The sequence below is a fragment of the Tilletiopsis washingtonensis genome, assembly GCF_003144115.1.
Source record: "Tilletiopsis washingtonensis strain MCA 4186 unplaced genomic scaffold FA09scaffold_11, whole genome shotgun sequence".
Classification (NCBI taxonomy): domain Eukaryota; kingdom Fungi; phylum Basidiomycota; class Exobasidiomycetes; order Entylomatales; genus Tilletiopsis; species Tilletiopsis washingtonensis.
In genome coordinates, this window is record NW_020312008.1 from 529,125 (window position 1) to 544,468 (window position 15,344).

At 69.7% G+C, this 15,344-nt stretch overlaps 4 protein-coding genes across 4 annotated transcripts in view; 3 read left to right on the forward strand and 1 right to left on the reverse strand.

Annotated features, from left to right (window-relative positions):
- FA09DRAFT_343386 (UAA transporter) overlaps positions 1 to 1,265 on the reverse strand; it is a gene marked incomplete at its 3' end in the record, with an annotated part of 2,364 nt that extends 1,099 nt beyond the window's left edge. Inside the window, exon 1 of the mRNA XM_025744597.1 lies at positions 591 to 1,265. Within this exon, the coding sequence (XP_025598262.1) occupies positions 591 to 1,030 (440 nt within the window). The 5' untranslated portion in view covers positions 1,031 to 1,265. The remainder of the gene's footprint in view (positions 1 to 590) is intronic.
- A 304-nt stretch (positions 1,266 to 1,569) lies between these two features.
- Positions 1,570 to 6,732, forward strand: FA09DRAFT_308533 (hypothetical protein). Its single transcript, XM_025740583.1, has 9 exons — positions 1,570 to 2,063; positions 2,528 to 2,806; positions 2,868 to 3,112; positions 3,184 to 3,876; positions 3,964 to 4,136; positions 4,219 to 6,203; positions 6,270 to 6,328; positions 6,406 to 6,580; positions 6,660 to 6,732. The coding sequence occupies exons 1-9, from the start codon at positions 1,688 to 1,690 to the stop codon at positions 6,722 to 6,724; spliced, it is 4,050 nt and encodes a 1,349-aa protein (XP_025598263.1). The 5' UTR covers positions 1,570 to 1,687; the 3' UTR covers positions 6,725 to 6,732.
- A 683-nt stretch (positions 6,733 to 7,415) lies between these two features.
- Positions 7,416 to 11,550, forward strand: FA09DRAFT_346128 (Pkinase-domain-containing protein). The gene is made up of 3 exons (XM_025744731.1): positions 7,416 to 10,308; positions 10,365 to 10,670; positions 10,727 to 11,550. The coding sequence occupies exons 1-3, from the start codon at positions 7,459 to 7,461 to the stop codon at positions 11,498 to 11,500; spliced, it is 3,930 nt and encodes a 1,309-aa protein (XP_025598264.1). The 5' UTR covers positions 7,416 to 7,458; the 3' UTR covers positions 11,501 to 11,550.
- Positions 11,551 to 12,045: 495 nt separating this feature from the next.
- FA09DRAFT_360782 (thiolase-like protein) lies at positions 12,046 to 15,282 on the forward strand (the record flags this gene model as incomplete). The annotated part of the gene is made up of 6 exons (XM_025745273.1): positions 12,046 to 12,092; positions 12,150 to 13,335; positions 13,393 to 14,041; positions 14,106 to 14,212; positions 14,272 to 14,927; positions 15,000 to 15,282. 6 exons carry the CDS (start codon positions 12,046 to 12,048, stop codon positions 15,280 to 15,282), a joined length of 2,928 nt encoding a protein of 975 aa, XP_025598265.1.
- Positions 15,283 to 15,344: the final 62 nt, after the last annotated feature.

Below are 15,344 nucleotides of genomic sequence, written 5' to 3' on the forward strand. Positions count from 1 at the left end.
CCCCCCCCACACACACACGGCCCCTACAACCTTTCGGGTCCCTGCGGCTTTCTGCGCCTCTTGCGCTCTTCGGGGCCACCGTTGCCAGAGAACGGGAGGGGGGGGGCAAGCGCACACATAGTCTCGAGCGAAGCCACGCGTCTCCTCTTGTGCCTGTCTCTCTCTCTCTCTCTGATCTGGGCAACGCGCGCCTTGTGTCGCGCGCTCACTGCCCCGTGTGTGTGTGGCAGGACCACTAGGAACCCGACGCACGAGCTGTTGGCGGGTCCTGGGGAACCCCCCCCCCCCTTCAACCCCTCTCTCTGAGAGACGTTCTCTCTTTGCCGCCCTTGCCCCAGCCCCCCTGGCGCCCTCACGCCCGACACGTCTCTCTCTCTCTGGCCTTGCCCTTTTGCATGCGCTCCAAGGCCCGGAAAACCCAACACCCTGTCTCCCTCCCCACGCCCCTTGTTGTCGGCTCTCGTATGTCCTCCTCTCAGCCCCCCCCCCCCCCCCACGGGGGGCAGCTCTTTTATCTGCCTCGCCCCCACTTTTCCTGCTTTGCTGCCGCGCGCGCCGCCACAAACACAAGCAGCAAAACGCAAACTCACCGTCTGCGCTTGACGGCCGCGCCGGTGAGCATGTTGACGACGAGGCCGCCGCTGCGGAAGATGATGTGTACGGGCATGGGCACGGCGTATGCGAACGCCGAGTTGTTGAGCAGACTGCTGGCGTAGTACAGCGCCACCTGTACGGCCCATCGTCTCAGGGGCACCTTGGGCTGCCGCACTCGCGGCCACCCCGAGTCGAGCGACAGCTGTCCGGGAAGAGAGACGAGGGCGGTGACGAGGAAGTGGAGGAAAGTGAGAAGGGTCCCGCAGGAGGGTTGGATGGACGTGGTGCGCTCGAGAAAGTAGGCGTTGGAACAGCAGCCGCCGAAGATGAGCGAGAGGAGGAGGAACCACGGAGGCAGCGTGAGCAGCAGCGAGTGCAGCGAGGGATACCCCGGCGGCAGCGAGGGCAGCTTGGAGGGCGTCAAGGGCGACGACATGGCTGCGCCAGTTGCAGCACGCAAGGGCGGGAAGCGCAACGAAAGAAGCTGCGCGCCGAGCTGCGCGCCTGACAACTGAAGACCCCGAGAGTGGCAAGTGGCCGAAGAGGAAGAAGAGCGTGCCCGTTTGATGGAGCGCAGGCAGACGGCTTGAGACGCTCTACGTGTGCTGCTGTGGGGGAAGAGGAGGGGTGGTGAGAGAGAGAAAAGAAGCAAGCGCCAAAGAGCCTTGTGCTGACTTGGACGAGCGAGAAGCCTTAAGCCTTCGGGCGCGCGCCGAAGTCTCGTGTCACTTTCGGCCCCTCGCCCTGATGCCTCCACGTCGGGCACCGCGTCGGTCTCCTCTCTGAGCGGCTGCTGCCCGCCGCGCTGCTCGCCTGACCCTGCGCTGCCTCCCAGCCAGAGCTCGGGCCAGCGTCAGCCTCGCGCGCGCGGCGCTGCGCTGCGCCGCCGTCCGCCGCGCCGTCACGCGTCTTTTGGCGCGCGCGCGGCGCCGTGACGCGCCTCGACGCGGCCGGGGGGGGGGGGGGGCATCTCATCTTGGCTGCGCTCCACCTGCACGCGCCCGCTCTCTGCTCCACGCCTGCACTTCGTCTCCATGGCACATTGACCCACGTCGGCACCCCTCACAAGCTACGGCAACAAGCAGCAAGAGCCATGCCCATCCCGCCCGCGCCGCCCAACAACCTGCCCCTCGCCTCGTCGCTGCCGCGCATCTCCTTTCGCCGCGTCGTCTCGCCCTCCGCCTCGGCTCACGCTCTCGCCGCCTCCTCTGGCGACGCAGGCGCAGCGCCTGGCCATGCCGTCGCCGGGCCCAGCAGCGTGCCCGACGGCGCCTCGCTTCCTCTCGCCAGCAGCGGCGGCGGCGGCGGCGGCGGCAAGTGGGCGCTCCCAGGGCCCGAGCCCCTCTTTCTCGCCTTTGGCTTCGTCGACCCCCACGCGCCGCACGAGTGGCCCGCGGCGTATGTGCGCCACCGCGAGATGGGCGAGCAGGAACGCATGCGCGAGTGCGAGTATGACATGGATGAACAGGGTGAGTGCGAGTTTGTTTGTTGCCCCCTGGGGGGGGGGGGTCTGCGCACGTAAAGAGAGAGAGAGGCAAAGAGAGGGACACAGCAAGCAGGGCGGAAGTGAAGGCACATGGGTGCGGGCAATGGACTGTAAGGTAGCAAAGCACATCAGGGAGCGCCAGCTAGGCGCACAAGGGGCAACACGGCCAAGCGCCATGAGGGAGTGCAAACACACACACTGCGGGGCCAGACTGCAGTGGGGCGCTGCTGCTGCTGCTGCTGCTGCTGCTGCTGCTGCGCATGGCCATGCCAGCCGTGGTCTTGTCGCCTGCGGCCAGGAGACTGCACGGGGGGGGCGCCGGCGACCAGGGCATGGGTGGGGGGGGCCTCGACTTGGCGCCATTGGCCTGCTCGCTGAGCGCGCCCTCTCGCCCGGGTCTATCTGTTGCAACGCCCAGCGCCTCCTGCTGACCTGCGGCCCCCGCAGACAAGGAGTGGCTGGATGCGCTCAACGCCGAGCGGCGCGCGCAGCAGCTCGACGTCGTGGCGTACGAGACGTTTGAGATTCTCATCGACCGCCTCGAGAAGGAGTGGTTCGCCCTCGTGAAGCGCATCCCCGTGCGTGCGCCGCCACCTGTCGTCGGCGAAGACGGCGAGGCGCGCGCCGAGAATGAGGACGTAGAGTGCGCCATCTGCGACGACGGCGAGTGCGAAAACTCAAATGCAATCGTCTTTTGCGACGGCTGCAATCTGGCGGTGCACCAGGGTGAGTGGGAGAGATGGCAAGCTACTTTGCAGCACAGCTGAGATTCGCGCTTCTTCCCCAGACTGCTACGGCATTCCCTACATTCCCGAGGGCCAGTGGCTCTGCCGCAAATGCACCGTCTCGCCCGACCGCGCCGTCTGCTGCGTGCTCTGTCCGCACGAGGGCGGCGCCTTCAAGCAGACGACGCAGGGGCGCTGGGCCCACCTGCTCTGCGCCATGTGGATCCCGGAGACGGGAGTCAGCAATGCCGTGTACATGGAGCCCATCGACAGCGTGGAACGCATCCCCAAGGCGCGCTGGAAGCTGGTGCGTTCGTTTGCAGCAGGCATCAAGTACCACAGCCTCCCCGACGCTGACCTCGCCACCCCTCATACCAGCAATGCTACCTGTGCAACCAGCGCACCGGCGCATGCATCCAGTGCGACCAAAAGACGTGCTTCACCGCCTTTCACGTCACCTGTGCCCGCAAGGCGGGCCTCTTGCTCAAGACGACGCGGCAGCGCGCCGTGCATCACGAGGAGTCGGACGACGAAGAGGCGGGCGGAGAGACACTCAAGGCCTGCTGTCACAAACACATGCCCAAGGACAACCGCAGCAGCGGCGCTGCCACGCGTCGCAGGCGCAGCAAGCAGCGCCAAGAGGGCAGCGAGAGCAGTGCGGAAGAGAGTGGCGCGTCGCCGCATGCGCCCGTCGTGCGCGTCCATGGCGCCGCCGCGCCGCGCAGTCGCATCAAGCTAGTGCGCCGCAGCGGCAGTACGGGCACCTCTCGCGTGCTGCTCAAGTCCTCGAGCAGCAGCAGTGGGCAAAAGTCGGCGCGCGCCTACAAGTCGACGTACGTGGCCGGGCCTCCCTTAGTGCCGTGGCTCATCATCACCAAAGTGCTCGACTACATTGCGCGCCTCCCCGTGCGCAAAAAGCCCGAGCTGGCGCTGCGCGTGGCGCGCTTCTGGAGCCTGAAGCGCGAGGCGCGCCGCGGCGCGCCGCTGCTCAAACGCCTGCATCTCGAGCCGTGGACGGCGAGTAAGGAGGGAAAGGAACAGACGGACACGCAGAGGATTCGCAAGCTCGAGGTGAGGCACCGCGCACTCGTCATTTACGCTGGCGCCTTGCGCTGCCCTCTCAGCGCTGACCTCTCCCCCCCCCCCCCCCCCCTGCAGTTCCTCTTCCGCCTGCGCGAAGACCTCGAGAAGATTCGCATGCTGGCCGAGCTGGTGCGCAAGCGCGAAAAGGAAAAGCTGCGCCAGGTGCAGCTGCTGCGCGACGTGCTTGTGCGCGGCGTGCTGCTGCCGTACCACGCCGAGCTGCGGCGCGCCCTCGACAAGGTCTCCTCGTGAGTTAGCCAGCGCGGAGCGGGGACAGCCCTCGGGCCACTTGCCGCGCATCGCTGAGGTGCCTTCTCTTGCCCACCACAGCCTCGATCGCGCCGGTCTCTTTCTGCATCCAGTCGCACGCAGCGAGGTGCCCGACTACTACGACATCGTCACGTCGCCCATGACGTGGAGCGGCATGGCGGAGAAGCTCGAGGCGCAGCAGTACGGCGATGCCGCGGCGTTTCGCGCCGACATTGAGCTGGTGCTGCGCAACGCCATGCTGTACAACAAGCCCGACACGGCCTTCCACCGCTCGGCACAGCGCATCCTCAAGGGCTGCGCGGGCGTGTTTGAGACGCTCGAGGCGCTCGAGAAAGTGCATGGCCCAGACCAGGCGGGACAGGAACAGCTAGGCCTCGAGCCGGAAGAGGCAATTCTGCGCCTGCTGTGCGACTACGAGGAGCAGACGCAGGACTTGAGCGACAGCAACGACGCAGAGGCAGCGCCAAAGAGCGCCATTGAGGATCTCGTGCGTCACTTCTACTCCGTCGAGGCGCCCGCTGCGCCGGCGCCGGCAGCGCGGGCACCAACGCCGCCGCCGCGCGTCAAGCTCTCGCTGCAGCGCTCGTCGCGCTCCGCGCGCACAGACGAGGGCAGCACTGCACCGGCCCAAGCCTCGTCTGCACAGTCTCCCGCTCCCACGCGGCGCGGCCGCAGCGGCGCCGCGCCGGCCGAGGATGCGGCCGTCGAGGAGCTGGAGCGCGCGCCGCGCAGCGAGCAAGACAAGGCCGCGGCGCGGCTTGCACGCGCAAAGACGGAGGAGGAAAAGGAGGAGACGCGCCGGCGCAAGCAACGCAGTGCCCTGGCGGCCTCGCAGGCTTCGGCGGCGGCCCGGCAGCGACGCAAGCGCGAGGCAGAGGAGGCGGCGGCGGCGCGCAGCGCAAAGAAGCAACGTGCCTCCGCCTCGCCGCAGCTGCATGGCGGCAGCAAGCGCGACGCGGCGGCAGCGGCGCCTGATGCCTCTTCGCAGGCCAGCGTCCGCAGAGGCCGCTCGGCCCACCGCGCAGAGTCCGAGTCCTCCTCGTCGTCGGCGGAGGCGACATCCACCACGCCCGAGGCGGAGCGGGCGCTGCGGCAACGACGCAGTGGCGCGGCGCCCGAGCCGCGCGAGCTCGAGGTGCAGCAAGTCGACAGCTGGGACTCGTTCAAGCGCTTCAACGTCGGCTGGGTGCTGCCCGAGGGCTCGTCGCGCCGCGGCAATCGAGCCGCGGCGGCGCCAAGTGCTGCCTCCTCTGCGCACGACGCGCAGTCGGCGCGCAAGAGAAGCGCCAGTGCCACGACTGCGCCTCGGAGCGGCGAGCGTGCCGCCTCGTCCGAGCTCTCGGAAGAGGACGCGGCGGCGCCTGCTGCTGGCAGCAGCAGCAGCAGCAGCAACGCGCCGCCTTCACACCGCACCGCCAGCGCAGCGACGGCGTCTGCCACGACGGCGGCGGCGGCGCCGGTGCGCATCCGCAAGCGCGGCAGCCACGGACAGTTCATCAGCAAGCACGACGACCCCAGCAAGCCGCGCGCGCCACGCGGCGAGCCCGGCAAGTCGCCGGCGGCCGTGCGCCGTGCCAGGCCGAGCGGCGGCAGCGAGGCGCGCAGCAATGAGGCGTCGTCGAGCAACAGGCGCAGTCTCAAGCCCAGCCTCCTCTCGTCGCCCCTCACGTCGGACGACGAGGACGAGTCGTCGTCGGCGCGTCGCACGTTTGTGCTGGGCGCTTCGGACGACGAGGAGCTCACGGAGCCGGATACGCCGCTGCTGCATGGCCATGGCGACGACGAGGAGGCGCCTCCAGACGCAGCCGAGCGCGCCGCACAAGGCCGCGCGCGCCGCAATGCGCAGCGCCGCGAGAAGCATCGCCTCAAACGCATGGCGGAGAGGCGGGCGCTGCAGGAGCAGAAGGAACGCGGGCGCGCAAAGCGACGTGCGCGAGAGGAAGAGGAGGATGGCTCGGGCGCGGCGAAGAGAAGAAAGAGCGAAGTGCAGCTGGACGACGACGACGAGTACGCGCCGGCGACGCTCGTGTGGGCCAAAGTCAGCGGTGAGTCGAGCAAGTGTGTGGGGCGCCGACCTGAGGGTGCTGACGCGTGCGTCATGCTGCGCTCAGGACATCCCTTCTTTCCCGCCGAGGTCATCGATGCACAAGCCGACGATGTGCCAGACGACGTACGTGCCTCTGCGCGCCTTGCCTCTCGCCTATCGCATCACCCAGCTGACGGCCCACTGTGTGCTGCTGCCCACAGGTGCTGGAGATGCGCGAGCTCGACGTCTCGGCCGCCACGGCTGCGGCGCCGCTGCGGCTGGTGCGCTTCTTTGACGGCACGCAGAGCTACGCCTGGGTGCCGACGACGTCGCTGCGCATGCTGCTTGAGGATGAGGCGCTCGACGGCAAGATGCTGCGCAGCTCTAGCCATCGCAGTGCGTTGCATGGCTCGGGCAACCCCCCCCCCCCCTTGGTGCGGCGAGCAAGTTGGCTGACCACTGATCTGATCCGCAGCAAATCATCAACGCGCCTCGGTGCGTGCGGCGTATGCACGGGCAAAGACGATGCTGGATGCTTGAGGGCGGGCGTCAAGCACATCAGGCCGGCCAACATGGCGCTTGCTCGACGCTCGTCTCCTTCCACCTCGACCTCCTCAGCCACGCGGCCTCACGCCTCGCGCTCGTCACCTCTCTCATCGTGTACCCATAGCCTCGATACCATGCTATCTCGCTGCTTCGTTTGCGACTTGCTGCATCCCTTGGCGGGAGCCGTCGAGGTGCGGGTGCCTCGGGCGAGACCCAGGGGCTGCACCGCTCCGCGGCTTTGACGCCTTGTGGGGCGCCGCCGCAGCACGTCCCGAAATAGGCCTTCGATGTCGCTTTGCTGCGCCACGGCGCTCCGCCCGAGAGGCTGCAAAAGTGACGCGCAGAAACATTGCGCCCCTCATTGTGAGGAGAGGAAAAGAAAGAGGGGCTCGGCCTGTGCTTCGACTGCGGCGGCTGCCGCTGCGGCCGAGCAGCAGGCCTACCCCAGACAAGCGAAGAGTGCCTGGCTGGGCGTGCCGGCGCTAGCGTGCGCGTGCGCTCCGCGCGCTCCGAGCTTTTGGCGGGTGCGCTCGCGGTGGCCGATGCCGCGCGTGCCTGCCGCCGCGCGGCGCGCGGCCGTTTGCTGCTCTCTGCGAGAAACGTTTGGCGCGTGCGGCGCGAGGGCTGGGGGCCACATCAGCCACGCGTGCTCCTCTCTCGCACCCACACCTCCATCCGCCTCACCTCCTCCTTCTCCCGGCCGCCGACTGCGTCACCTCGCCTCCAGCATGGTGCTCGAGCAGGTCGGCGTCAAGCTGCGCGTGTCCGACGGCACCGCCGACGCCGCCGCCTCGAGCGCCGACGAGGCTCGGCGCCGCTCCCTCTCGCCGCCGCCCGAGCGGCCTGCGTCGCAGCTGCGCGAGCGCTGGAGCGGCACCAGCTGGTGGGACACTGCCGCCGCCGCCGCCGCCGCCGCCTCGCCCTCCAGCAGCGCCGCAGCCGCAGGCGCCTCGCCGCCCACGCGCTCCCTCTCGTCGCCCTCGCGCCCGCACTCCTACTCGCACGCGTCGCACGACGGCTCCGCCGACTCGGCGCTGCTCAAGCTCGGCGGCGTCGGCGGCGTCACGCGCTCCGGCAGCTGGGGCCAGAGCCGCGGCGCCGCACAGGCACACGCGCAGTACGCCAGCAGCCGCGGACGCGCCTCGCCGCTCGAGCCGTCGGCAGAGTCGAGCCTGGCCGACGATGATGAGGACGATGCGGCGGCAGCGGCAGCGGCGGCGGCAGAGGCGGCGGCACATCGCCGATCCTCCTCCTTCGACGTCATGTCGTCGCGCTCCACCGACGTGCCCTCGAGCTCGTCGCGCACCTCAACGTCGTCGTACTCCGCCGCTGCGTTCTCGCTGCGCAGCTTCTCGAACCGCAACTCGGCCAGCAGCACGGCGTCGTCGTCGGCGGCCTCCTCGTCGCGTCTGCCGGAGGAGGCTGAGCTGGGCCGGCGCAGCTCGCTCGCGTACCTCTGCGAGGACGGCAGTGTCAGCAGCAGCGCCGTCGCGATGAGTGCGGGGGCAAGCAGCAGCGCCAGCAGCAGCAGCGAGGCGGCGTCGAGCAGCAGCGGCAGCGGCGGCACCGCCAATGGCGCCAGCGGCGTGGCCGGCCCCAGTGTGAGCCGCGTGCAGAGCATCGGGCGCGGCAATCGCAGTCTCGCCTCGGAGGAAGAGGAGGCAGAGCGGACGCGCAGCTTGCACGCCGACGGCGAGCATGCAAGAGCACGCAGCGCACATGCCGAGCTCGAGCAGCGCAGCGCAGACTCGTCCGGCCCCGGCGTCAATCGCATCCGCTCCATAGGCCGCGGCGCTCCTCCCGCTGCTGCGCTAGAATCGCCGCCTGCTTCGCCACGTCCGTCTCCGCCTGCCTCGCCTGCGCCGCCATCACGGACCCTCGCACCCGCCTCGCCGCAGCTCACGCCGCAGCAGCCGCCAGTCGCGACGCTGGGCACCTCGCCGCGCAAGCTGCCGGCCGCTGCGTTCCTGCAGACACCCTCCTCACCACATGCCGCACCATCGCGCCGCAGCGCCAGCGGCTCTTCCTCTCGCTCCGTTGCTGCTCCATCAGCTGCGGGCCCGAGCTCATGGGGCTCTCCCAGTCTGCCCTCTCTCGCCGCTGCAGCAGCCGCTGCGCCTCCCTCGGCCTCCACTTCCAGCGGCGACGACTCGACGCCCCTGCCGCGCCGGCACAGCGGTGCCTTTGCGCTGCGCACGCGCAGCATGCTCTCGCAGCACGCCGGCCTGCACATGACGTTTGGCGCCGGCGGTGCCGGGCGTGCAGCAGCACGGGCGATCGAGCGACAACGCGATGAGAGCGTGCCGCTTGCCAATGCGCCGTTCAGCCAGCTCGAGGCGGCGCAGCGGCATGGCAGCGGCAGTAGCCGCAGCAGCAGCAGCGAAGCACGGCACGTGCTGCCCATCAATCCTGCGCTGGCGCCACCAGGCTTCCTGCCGCCAGGCCCGCTCTCGCCCATGGCGCTCGCCTCGCCCGACGCGCACGCCTGGCTCGTGCCGCCCGAGCTGGCACTCGAGGATCGCGCCTCTGATCCCGGCGGTGTCGAAGGTGCGGCAGCTGGCCCGCCGTGGCGAGCACGAGCACGTGGCCTGCCGCCACTCGAGGTGGGCGCGGATGTGGGCCTCGGGCTCGTCTCGCCGAGTCTTCGCAGTGCCGCTGCGGTCGCGGCGCCGCGCCCAGGGCTTTCGCGCAGCAACACGGGCATTGGTGCGCTGCTGCGCACGCCCACGACGGAGGAGTGGAGCCGCTACTTGGCGAGCCAGGGCTCCGCGCCCACGTCGTTCAGCGAGCTGCCGCGCAGCCGCTCCGCCACTGCTCGTTCGTCGGCCTCGGCGCTGGGCCGCCGCGCCGAACTGCTCATGACGACGGGCACTGCCGATGCACGTGCCGCATCGACGGCGGACGCCAGCGACGGGGAGGGCGCCTCGGATGAGGACGGCGACTCGCCTCTAGACCCCGCAGAGGCGGCGCAGGCACAAGGCATGATTGAGCGCCTTCGCAGTCTGAGCATGGGCCGCACAGCAAGCAGCCGAACGGGCTCGATTGCAGGCGGCGACGTCGACTTGCAGTCCGTGCACGAGGATGACGAGGACGAAGGCAGCATCAGTGACGGCAGTGGCGACTGGGACACGCGTAGCGATGCCTCGGGATACAGCGCTTCCAGCTCAAACGAACGGATGCGCGCACTGCACGAGGCGCTCTCCAGACCGCCATCGCCCAGCTGGCGCGCCGCCAGTGCTGCGCCTGCCTCTCCGGGCGCTCCTGCAGTAACTGGCTCCTCGCCGAAGAGCCGCACGCCTGACCTGCCGCGCTCGCCGCCTCCTGGTCGCGTGGGCGAGGTGCGCGATGCCAGTGTGCTGGCTGCGGCAGCGCATGAGAGCACGCCGACGCGCTCCACAACGCTGCGTGCCCGTCGGCCCACGCGCGAGACGGCTGCCACACATCTCGGCTATCCGCTGCCGCCGGCAGGCGAGCGACGCTCGATTGCCGACTTTGTAGTCATTGCGGACATCGGCCGCGGTGCCTACGGCCTCGTCAAGAAGGTGCGCCTCAGGGGAGCTGACGGCCTTCCTGTCGGGGTGAGTATGACGAAGGCACACAAGACCGCCACACCGCTGACTCGTCTTGCTGGCAGGACGACTACTGCATCAAGTACATCATCAAGTCGCGCATCCTTGCCGACTGCTGGCGCAGGCACAAGACGCTCGGCCCCATTCCCGTCGAGATCCACGTCATGGACCAGCTGCGCCGGCTGCCCTACCATGCGCCGGCCTCGCCGCCGCCCTGGGCGCCTGAGCGGCTCATGCCGGGCTCGCCTGGCGCGGCAGCGGCGCAGCAGCAGGCGGGCCTGGCGGCGCCGTTTGCACCCGAGGGAGGCGCGGCGCTGGGCGTGTCGCATCCCTCGCTGTGCACCATGATTGACTTCTTCGAGGACCACGAGGTGCGTGTGTCGCTGTGCCCTGAGGCAGCCACCAGCTCACATGCCCGTCCTGTCAGTTCTACTACCTCGTCATGCCCTGCCTCAGCGGCACACGCACAGGCCACGGCGCCGGGCAAGATCTGTTTGACTTTGTCGAGTCTGCTCCCGACGGCCTCTCCACCGTCGAGGTGCGCACCATCTTCGGACAGGTGGCCGACGGCGTGCGCTTCCTGCATGCCAACAGCATCGTGCATCGCGACCTCAAGGACGAGAATGTCATCCTCGACTTCCGGCACGGCCGGCCGCACGCGCAGATCATCGACTTTGGCAGTGCGGCCCACGTGCGCGCCGGCCGTCTCTTCGACACGTTCAGCGGCACGCTCGACTATGCGGCCGCCGAGATCCTGCGCGGCGAGCAGTACGGCGGCCGCGAGCAGGACGTGTGGGCCCTCGGCGTCGTCGGCTACGTGCTCCTCTGCGGCGACTGTCCCTTCTGGAACGGCGACGAGGCAGTCGAGGGCCTGGCGCCGGCCTCGCGCGCCGCCACGGCGCTGCGCGAACGCTGCATGCTGGGCGAGGCGCGGCCCGGCGGCGGCCGCGGCGGCGAGGAGCACGCGGCACGGCCACTCGGCGAGCAAGGCGACAAGGCCGCCGACGACGGCGGAGGCAGACTGCACGATGCGGCCGACCTGATTGCGCAGTGCCTGCAGCTGGACCCGGCGGCGCGCCCCACGGCACAGCAGGTGTGCGAGCATCGCTTCCTCGTCGGCCACGCCGGCTGGCACGGCGCGAGGGGCTGGGACACGGCGACGACGCCGCAGCAGCAGCAGCAGCAGACGAGCGAGACGTGATGCGGGCATGCAGAGCGTGCATCGCTGCAATGAGTAATGATTAATGCACCTGAGACTGGCTGTGTGTGAGGCGGATGTGCTGTCGGAGGGGGTGGCAGCGGCAGCACGCCGGAGTGGTCCCATGGCATTGTTCCCACGCGTTGTTGTTGGGGCGCCGAGGCGCAGACTGGCGCAGTGCCGCCCGAGCGCTTGGCAGGCCGGCCGGCAGCGGGGCGCGGCGGTGGGGCAGGCGCCGCGCGAATTCTGCGCTCGGGGCAGGCACAAAGTGGCTTGCCGCCGCGCGCGCTGGCCTCAAAGCCGAGCTCTTGCCCGGCGCTGCCTCGTCCGCTCCCACCACCACCCTCCCCCTCCCACCCGCGCAATCGCACCATGAGTGCAGCTGCCGCGTCGCTCCGCCCGAGCTGCCTGCGCCTGTTGCCTGCTCACCCCTGCTGACTGACTGACGTGCGCGCGCCAAGGCTGACCTCCACTGACGATGCTGCCACTGACGCTGACCCTGCTGCGAGGCGCTGCGCTGCGACGGCCGGGCGTCCAGCGCCCGTGCCATGCTGACCTGCCCTTCCTTGCTGCGCTGCAAAGGCCTCTACTCGGAGTGAGTGCCCTGCCTGCCGCGCCGCAGCACTTCGCCCCACTAACCCCCCCCGCGCAGGTCCAAGATCGGCCTCGAGACGCTCGCCAACCGCTCCATCTCCGAGGGCTGGGCCGAGTACGTCAGCGTCACGGGCTGCATCATCGGCTGGGTGCGCGGCACGGGCCTCATGGACGGCAACAATGCCGTCGCCGAGCAGATTGAGAAGCTCGGCCTGCGCACCTTCTCGTCGACGGAGATGGCCTTCAACCTGCTCGGCTGCCTGCACCCCGTCATGGTCGCCACGGCGCAGGTCGAGCCCATCGTCGCCGACCTCGGCGGCGGCTTCTCGCGCCTGCCCGACCTGGCCGCCAAGACGGCGAGCATCCGCGCCAAGATCTACGACGAGGCCGCGCGCCGCCGCGCCATCGCCCTCGACAGCGCCGCCGACTTTCTCGTCACCAAGGGCAGCGCCGCCGAGGCGCTGCACCAGACCGTCAAGATCGAGCCGCGCGCGCTGCACGACTTTTCCTTCCCCAAGCTCGAGGCGTCGCCGGCCGACTACCTGCGCATTGCCAAGGCGCGCGGCACGCTCGACCTCGACAAGACCGTCGTCGTCGTCGGCTTCGGCGAGGTGGGCCCGTACGGCTCGAGCCGCACGCGCTGGGAGATCGAGGCCGACGGCGGCCTCAGCCTGACGGGCGCCATCGAGCTGGCGTGGGCGATGGGCTTCATCAAGCACCACAGCGGCGCACTCAAGGCGACGGGCAAGACGTACGTCGGCTGGGTCGAGGCCAAGAGCGACGAGCCCATTGCCGACCGCGATGTCAAGGCCAAGTTCGAGAAGGACATTCTCGCGCACACGGGCATCCGCGTCGTCGAGCCGGAGCTCTTCCGCGGCTACGACCCGGCGCGCAAGGGCTTCCAGCAGGAGATTGAGATTCTGCACGACATGGAGCCGATGGACGTCTCCGCCGAGGAGGCCGACAAGTACCGCCGCGAGCACGGCGACAAGGTCGACGTGTGGGCCGCGCCCTCGGGCGGCATGTACGTGCAGCTCAAGCGGGGCGCGCGCATCTACGTGCCGCAGAGCATCAAGTTCTCGCGCAACGTCGCCGGCCAGCTGCCCACGGGCTGGGACCCCAAGCGCTACGGCATCCCCGAGGACATCTGCGCCAACGTCGACCGCACCGCGCTCTGGACGCTCGTCGCCACCACCGAGGCCCTCGTCAGCGCCGGCATCACGGACCCGTACGAGATCTACAAGGTGCGTCGGTGTCGCGACGGGCGCCCGTGCTGCCGCTGCTGATGCCCCCTTCCCTAGTTTGTGCACCCGTCGCTCGTCGGCACGGCCATCGGCTCGGGCATGGGCGGCATGGAGTCGCTGTCGAAGATGTTCACGGAGCGCCGGCAGAACCTCGACGTGCAGAAGGACATTCTGCAGGAGACGTTCATCAACACCATCTCGGCGTGGACGCAGCTGCTGCTGATGTCGTCGTCGGGCCCGACGCTGACGCCCGTCGGCGCCTGCGCCACGGCGCTGCAGTCCGTCGCCATTGCCAGCGAGGCGATCCGCGCGGGCAAGGCGAGCGTCATGCTGGCCGGCGGTGTCGATGACTACTCGGAGGAGGGCGCGTACGAGTTTGCCAACATGGGCGCCACCGTGTCGTCGGTCGACGAGGCGGCCAAGGGGCGCGAGCCGAGCGAGGCGTCGCGCCCCACGACGAGCAGCCGTGCGGGCTTCCTCGAGTCGCAGGGTGTCGGCGTGCAGGTGCTCATGTCGGCCGCCACGGCCCTCGAGATGGGCGTGCCCATCCAGGCCGTCGTCGCCTACACCTCGACGCACACCGACAAGCAGGGCCGCTCCGTCCCCGCGCCCGGCCACGGTGTCATGGCCGCCGCCGAGCCGCTCAAGCGCGGCCTCGCCGAGTGGGGCCTCGACGGCGACAGCATCGGCGCCATCAGCATCCACGGTGCGTGGCGAGGTGCTGTTGTTGTTGTGTGCGCACCATGCTGACGACACGCTCATCCCCGCAGGCACGTCCACCAACGCCAACGACAAGAACGAGAGCCATGTGTACCAGGAGCTCTTCCGCCACCTCGGCCGCTCGCAGTCGCACGCCGTGCCCGTCATGGCACAGAAGGTGCGTGCCCCGCTGCGCGCCACGCTGCCTCGACCGCTGACTCCTCGCTCTTCTCACAGTGGCTCGTCGGCCACGCCAAGGGCGGCGCCGCCGCCTGGGCGCTCAACGGCCTCATCCAGTCGACGCTCACCGCCACGGTGCCGGGCAACCGCAACGCCGACGACATTGCGCCCGAGCTGCGCAAGTTCACCTACCTGCTCTACGCCTCCAAGACGCTGCAGCGCACGCGCGAGGACCACAATGCCGGCCTCGTCACGTCCTTCGGCTTCGGCCAGGTGGGCGGCATTGCCGCCATCCTGCACCCCGGCCACCTCTTCGCCCGGCTGCCCGAGCAGGACTTCCAGGCGTACGCCGCGCGCCGCGTGCCGCGCGAGGGCAAGACGCACGCGCGCATGCACGCCATGTTCACGAGCAACTCGCTCGTGCGCGTCAAGGATGCGCCGCCGTACTCGGACGTGCTGCAGGACGAGGTGATGATCAACATCCACGCGCGTGCGCAGCCCGTCGGCGACAGCTACGCCTTTGTCGCGCCCCTTGCCACGGCGCCGCCGGCCGGCAAGCAGCAGTCGTCGTCGTCGTCGGCGTCGCCCAACGATGACCTCGCCCAGGGTGCCATTTCGGCCCTGGCCGGCAGCATCGGCCAGGTGCAGGGCGTCGGCATCGACGCGCAGCAGGTCTCGGCTTTCCCCGCCGACGAGGCCTTCCTGCGTCGCAAGTGAGTTTCTCAGGCTCCTCTCGCAGCACATGGGGTCATGTGGCATGGGCTGACCCTCTAATCTTCCCCCAGCTTCACGCCCGCCGAGATTGAGTACTGCGCCTCGCAGCCCGACCCGACTGCCGCACGCGCCCGTCGCTGGGCCGCAAAGGAGGCGGCCTTCAAGGCCCTCGGCGTCGCCGGCCGCGGTGCCGCGGCGCCGCTCATCGACTTTGAGGTCGTGTCGAGTGCCGAGGGCCCCTCGTTCCGCCTCACGGGCGAGGCGGCGGCGGCCGCAAAGGGCTCGAAGCTGCTGCTCTCCATCAGCCACTCGGGCGACACGGCCGTGGCGGTGGTGCACCGCGTGCCCGCCTGAGCCGCCTGCCTCCTCTTTCCCTGCTCCCTCTCGCGCCGGCCGCTTCGCTCCTTCTGCTTCAT